The sequence below is a fragment of the Antrostomus carolinensis genome, unplaced genomic scaffold (assembly GCF_000700745.2).
Source record: "Antrostomus carolinensis isolate BGI_N321 unplaced genomic scaffold, ASM70074v2 scaffold54340, whole genome shotgun sequence".
NCBI lineage: Eukaryota > Metazoa > Chordata > Aves > Caprimulgiformes > Caprimulgidae > Antrostomus > Antrostomus carolinensis.
The window spans coordinates 1-7,230 of NW_010288758.1; the positions used below are offsets into that span (position 1 = coordinate 1).

General features: G+C 37.3%; 1 protein-coding gene across 1 annotated transcript; it reads right to left on the reverse strand.

Annotated features, from left to right (window-relative positions):
• Window positions 1-1,536: 1,536 nt before the first annotated feature.
• On the reverse strand, window positions 1,537-6,137 carry CUNH17orf67 (chromosome unknown C17orf67 homolog). The gene is made up of 3 exons (XM_010167526.1): window positions 6,083-6,137; window positions 5,302-5,402; window positions 1,537-1,653 (listed from the first exon to the last, which is right to left on the reverse strand). The coding sequence occupies exons 1-3, from the start codon at window positions 6,135-6,137 to the stop codon at window positions 1,537-1,539; spliced, it is 273 nt and encodes a 90-aa protein (XP_010165828.1).
• Between the last annotated feature and the right edge of the window lie 1,093 nt (window positions 6,138-7,230).

Sequence of the window (7,230 nt, forward strand, 5' to 3'; positions counted from 1 at the left end):
CCATTCTGTGATTCTATGATTCTATGATACAAAGGGCTTCAAGTCATTTAAGCACTGTTCTAACATTAACACTCCACAATAGCCTGTGAGCTGGGTAGAACTGAGCCAGCTCTCAACTGCGTCTCAGCTGGAAAATGTTTCTGAAAACTGCTAACTTACCTCCTAGGGCTAAGGTTTGGGAATTTTATGTTTTTGTTTTGAAATCAGTTTCAGACCTTTGGCTTATAATTGATTAGCACAGCTCCATTGAATTTGACCCCCACATCAAGATTTTTAAAGGTGTTTAGATACCTACAGGTACAAATAAATGCCTAGCAGAATTTTAAGCAGATGAACTTTCTATCTTTTGAAACAGATCAGCCATGACAGACACCATCTCTGTATTCTAGTGCTTAAATGCTTTTGAAAGTATGGAGCTAAATCTGCAATTTTTATGTTAAAAAGTTAACTGTGAGTGATATAGCATTGTTATTATAGTGATGATTCGAATTTATCCCTGCTGACAAAAGGGATATCTGTTTAAAGAACGTAAGCAGAAAGGCTTATCCTGTTATAAAAATATACAGATGTGAGTATATCTTCTTTTTTTTTTGGCATCACAAATGGCTATTGGGTAGTTGGAAGAGTTTATGATTAATATATATATATTTTACAATCCTATATGTCCCTTACCTCAAAATATCACATTTTTTAAATGTAGTGATAAGTTGATACAACTGCATACAAAATACAAGGAAAAAAAGGCTGACCATATCACAAACCTAATGTGCATGGAGCACTCTTGCGATGTGTCATTTTGTCACTGATTGGCTTGTGAGTAGTGCCTGGTTTATGAGCTGTGCTTTGGAGTATATTTTCCCATTGAACTCTAATGCATATGATAAACAGAGGCAATAAAGCAAATGATGCTATTACATTGATGATGAAAATCATAAACAGAACTAATAATCCATGCAAGCTCTGTGAAAATATTCTGTGTTAATCTTTATCAGCATGTGTACTAAATAGTGAATTCCATTTACAAAATCAGCAGCTAGCAAATTATTACAGCTGAGATACCGCAGAACAGGCTCAACTGCTAGTAGGTCAGACCACATCTTAAATAGCTCAAGGATGACAACTGAGAGTTTAATCCTGCCACAGTCCTACTGAGAGCAAAGTGCACCGGTACAAGACTTAAACAGATGAGTTGGAAAAGGAGCGCAAACAGGCAGGAAAGAAACAGGAGCAATCTGAAGCAACATTAATAAGAATGTCGTGCAGTCACATCTTCTGTCTATGTAGCAGAGCAATGCATAACCAAATGTTTTATTAACAGGAACAGAACTAGAGTGCCACTGTTGATGCCTAGGACACTTGTGATCCCTGCTACTGCTCTGGTGCCAGACACCTTTCACCACAAGGTACTTCCTCCAGCTGTTGGTTATTCTCTCCTCTTCCAGTTTGTGGCTCTGCCTTTTATTATGAAGAAAGAAATATGCACTGTAAAATAAATATATATAAATATATATACCCATTGCAGGGTAGGCAAAACCATTAGACTGGATGCACTAAATCCCTGTTGCAGTGTGGGAAGCAATGTGGATTCAACCAGTGTTCAAGGAATTGTTCTTCTGATCTCTGCTCCAAGTGCTGGAGGTAAAGCATATATTCCTGTTTTAAAAAAAAAAGAAAAAGTAATATAATTATGTAATCATTCAAGTCTAATGTCAGGCCAATGAACCAGGAGAATTTTATAGCTTATATATGAGCAATTAATTTACCCCTTAAAATTATCAAATATAGTGAAATGGTGTTGCTAGTCAGCTTGCCCCACCCTAGCAGTATTTAATGAATGGCATCATCATCCAGATTAGTAAAAGTGTTCAGCAAGAATTTTACAACAGTATTAATAAATTAGGAATTCTGCATACACGTTTCTTATTTGCAAGTCAACACAGAAGCCTCTGTTGGTCCTGAGGGTACAGAAGGATTCTCACAGATAGGTCTTGTTGTAGCCTCTTTTGAAAATTGATTCCTACTGATTAGAAAACCTTAACCCCTTAAAGGATCATGTGGCAGTACTCTGAAGGGTTCTAGTAGTAGCATACATCAGTGCTGATTGGTCTTTGTGTTACATAAAACAATGTGGATTTCCCATAGTAATTTATGGGTTTTTGATGTAAGCAACAAGTTATCAAACTAAAGTGAGCTGTGTACCAAAAACCTGGCCTACATCAGGAACAAAATTTACTTTTAAAAAGTTACAGTCCCAGTGCATGTGGGCTCATCAGCTTTGTGAAAACTGATCTCTTGGGTTTTAGCAGAAACAGAGCTGGGTTTCTGTTTAGTAGCCGGGGTTTGGTTTCAGCTGGGATTTGTTATTAGAAAAATGTTGGTAACATACCAATGTTTTCATTTTTGTCACTGGAAGTTGAAGGACTTCATGTTTTGTTATACTGTGAGTGCAAGATCTAAGGGGGCGAGGAATATTTAAATTAATAAGCTAAATTGGAATTTGGCTCTGCCAAGGGGCTATTCCATCTCCTGTCCCCCATGGGCTTCATGATATTCATGAGGGGCTCTTCCTCTCTTGCTCTCTCTGGCTTTCGCTCGGGCTCTGGCTCTCCCAGGATTGCAGTTTTGGTTCAGGATTGTTGCTCCTCCAGAATCGTTATCTGGGAACAGACCTGGCTTGGTTGGTGGGTGGTGAGCAATTGCGCTATTATCACTCATTTGCATATTTTATTATTATTATTAAAGTTTTATTTTACTTCAATTATTAAATTGTTCTTATCTAAACCTATGAGTCTCTTTACCCTTGCCCCTCAATTCTCTCCCCTATTCCCTGGGGAGGGGACTGAGTGAACAGCTGTGTTTGGCTGCTAGCTAAGCACTTGCCAAGTGAAACCACCACAACTATATAGTTTTTCAAAATATACCCCCATGGCTTTGCACACTAGGCATTTTAGTAATGGAAGCTGTAGTATAAAGTCTTTACACTGGCCAAGTACTCCTGCTGTCATCCCATTCTCTGCTCTTTGTGCTGACCAGAGGGTTGGTACACTGGGTGCCAGCAGGAAGCACTCACATCCTGCCTTTTACTGTGCTTTCTGTCCTCGCAGCACAGGGAGACTTGGCTCAAATCCCTCTGTGAGCCTGCGTTATCAACTTGCAGAGAACAGAACTGCACGACTGAGAAGACGCCACACAATAGAAAGCAGGGTCTCAGTCAAAGTAAGATTAAAACATATTGAAAACATAAATGACATTTTTAAAATAATCAAAGATGGCAGATCTTGCTGTCTGTAACTGAACAGGCTTTTTGACTGAAACAGCATCATGGAAGTCAAACAGTGTCACAAATAATTGCAAATTAAATTCTCCAGCTCAGCATGATCTGGCCTAATACAAACAGCTTTTACTTAAAATAGATGAACAGAGGTTGGTTCATACCAGCATTCATTTCATTCTGCTACAAAGAATCCATACAAAATCAGTTTTTCTCCTTGAGCTAGTGGTAGAACTGTGCACAGGGATACAGCAGCCATGCACCTTCATTCACAAGGGAAAATCTCCATGTTCCACATGGCAGGGGGGATAGTATTTTATCAGAAGATATTTCTTTTTCTACTGAAAACCTTGACATTTAGTGAGAAAAACAAATACTCTTCTGTTTGGGTTTTCTTACAGAAACCATTAACCATTGCTGTATAGAAGAAAAAAAAAAGATATAAAAGAAGGTTGGAATTTTTCAACAAAGTGCCACTAATTGTGGTAGGATGGAAACTGGCGAGGACAGAGCAGCAGAGGTCAAACACTTCTTTAGCCCTCTACTCCACACCTAGACTCATAGAATATCTCAAGTTGGGAGGGACCCATAAGGATCACTGAGTCCAACTCCCTGCTCCTCACAGGACTACCTAAAACTAAACCGTATGACTAAGAGCGTCATAGATATGCATGTAACTTCCTGTAATACAGGATTTAACTCAACCCTACTTATCTATTGTTTTATTTATTTTTGTATTTAATATATGCTATATATTATATAATCATGTTTGTATATTAAGCATAAGCATAGATGGGAACTTTATTCCTGTTGATTTTCAAAAACTACAGAGCTTATTTAACAACAAGTTAGAGATCAACCCAATCCTGAATGTTGTGGGCAGCAGTGACGCCCATGCCTTCTGGTTTTTGGCTTTGTTGTACACTCTTCATTGTACAAGATTGTTAACAAGCATGGTACAATATTCTTGTGACAGCTTTGATTTGTTGTGGCCGTCATATTGGACAAAGAAGTGTGTACATCGGGAGTGCCATACGGCCAGCCAGGGCAGCCAGGTGGATTCTTTTCGGCTGGTTTACAATAACCATTAGAAATGGAGAACCACTAGCTGTTTCCACAGTCCTGCCAGGTACCTGTCCTACAGAGTTCAGGAGTGTTCAGCACCTTGCTAAACTCAGCCCCCTGTATCCATCATACTTGCACAATCTATTGTGTGACTTCTAGCTTCTGTGGCTTTTGCCTCTTCAGAACCATGTAATTTTAGCACAGTTTATTTACTTTGGAAAGAAATAGGCAGTAATTTCAAAATACCTTAAGTACCTCTTGAGAAATGCAGAATTATATGTTACATCCTGTCAAAGCAAATAAAACAGAAGGTTCCTTAATTCTGTTACTTTTCCTTTTGTTATAATATGGTTTAAAAATAAATAAATGTAAATACTGCAGGCAAAAACAATACTGTTGCATTAAGCTAGGAACTAAAAATGTCTACAACTTCATAACAAACCATCCTATCTCTAGCATTCATAAATAAGTGAATGAAAGTAAGGGGTTTTAAAAGCTAGTTCAGAACTACCTTGATCTCCACACTGACCACTGACACCTACATCTCCTTTCTGCCTTGAGTGCAGAGTGTGCTGTAAGCAGAAGACATTTCCTGTTATTTAGTTTTTCAGGAACAACCTGATGAAATCCACATTTCTATAAATGAAAAGCCACTTTATTTTCAACAATTTAATCGGCATTTTTGAACTGTGATTAATAATTTCCATGTTCTTTAAACATATATTTCCTGAGCAATATTCAGCACTTACAGAATGCTACTTAACAGTAACTGAAAGAATGTAAAGAGGTGTTTTAATATTTTAAGGAAGAACTCAGCTGCTTAAAAGGGTGATACTCATAACCTATTGCTTGGAATTACATCTATAGAAATTTAATACTAAGCACAAATGTTTGGGGGTTTTGGGTGTTTGAATTTGTTGGGGTTTTTTAATCGATGTAATTTAAAAATAAATATTGTAAATCACCCTCATTGGCTCATCAGGGAAACCAGCTTTTCTCGGTCTGTCTTCACGACGAGTTCTCAGAATCTGTTTGGCATCTTTTTCACTCAAAATCGGTGAAGTGTCTAAAGACAGAAAAGCAGAAATTAGTTCTGAAACTACCAAAAAGTTAATATTTTATCTGTCAGTTGTAAAATGAAATGTCTCCAAACCTGATTTTTGTCTATATACAAAGTGTTCTTTCATTACAGCTCCTTCTCAGGGGATATTGCATTCCAGGAGATATGGTTGGAATTTTAAACCATTTTTATACTTGTGCTTTCTATAGTTCTACCAGTATGAAGCAAATTCTACGTATTCATGTTACTTTCTAAAATGAGAAAATATAACAGCACCATCTAACTACTGACATTAGTAACTCTTCCAATTCTTTGCTCTTTTCTGTGTTGCTTTACTTTTTAGGATTATTTTTCAAAGTAATGTGTTAGACATTTGTTGCAAAGGGGAGATTGAACATTCAGCTTGCAGGACCTTGGTAAAATAATATTAAAATAGTAAGCTCATCAAATAAAACTTATTGGTTTGAGAATAAATTACTACAGTGTGGTAATGGAGAGAGTAAAATATATAATACAATAGCATTATTGTTAAAAATCAAGTTATGGAAAGCCTGCAATATGAAAACAGTGAAGTATTAACAATGATATATGAAGACACTAAAACACAAGGTTGTCAAACTAATACTATTATAATATGATCTGCAGCTCTACGTACATATGCAGGTTTGTTTTATATAAACTCCTACCTGTAAAAGTGGTCATGAGGACCAAAAAGAAGACAAGCATAAGTAATTTCTTCATTTTGATTCTGCCTTCTCTCAGTCTGTTCCAAAATGAGTAAGGTTGACTGAGGCATTAGCCTATTTGAAGTAGCTACGTCAGTCACAAATGTTTGTTTATGCTTTAACTAATTTGAGTGATACTATGATTTTGGAGACATCTGGCCTGAAGTTTTGAATATGGCTATTATCTGCTCACACATTCTCAACATAACTCTGTTCCTGAGGGAAAGAATATAAAAGACCTTTTTTCCACTTCAGGCTTCAGAGTTGCACTGGGTCTTTTAAATTTGTCAAAATAAAACCCATGACCTTACATCTAGCACAATAAGTGATGGTTTTGGGTGCCTAAGATAAACGATTGTTTTTTAAAAGAAACAACTGCCCATTCCAGAATGTTAATCTCAAAGGCAGCTACAAAGAGGCCCCTTTGTCCAAAATTGTCTCTAACTTTACTCCAGCACAGAAGTACGTATTACTGTGGTTTAACTCTAGCAGAGCCAAATTATCACTGGTGAAAAACAAAGCAGATATATTTTTATGAAATTAATAAAATCATACAAATTAAAACTCACATAATTCTTCTCTTTTCAGGACAAGATAGTAGAAAACAGGATTATAAATGTCCTTATAAGTAAACATAGTGTGAAGTAAGAACGTGGGTTAACAACTGTGGCTGCAAACAGCTGGTTTCTGCCTTGTGAAATGTGACTGGACCTCTCCTGAGCAATGCTGTGCTGGATGTGTGGCATCAGCGTTACCCATTTGTAGGAAAAGAAGTAAGTATCCCTTAGAATATAGCGTATGAAAAAAGGAATCGGAATTCATCAGCGGCTCTCGCACGAGAGATGTGAGTAATGAGCATTTCCCCTCCGAGGGAAAGGTGCAGCACATCCTCATACCTCCTTCACCACGGGGATTCACCAGGGTTTGCCAGCCTGGCTCTGTCTCTTAATTTGTGCCTTTTTATTTCCTAAAGAAGTGACATTTGTGCTGTCTGTGCCGCTATGTTTCAGTGAAATCTGGCAGAGACCTGTGGGCCTCAAAAACATTAAGATACAGAAAGGTTCAAGAAATCAAACAGCTGTTATAGTGAAGACCCTGAATAAATGTTT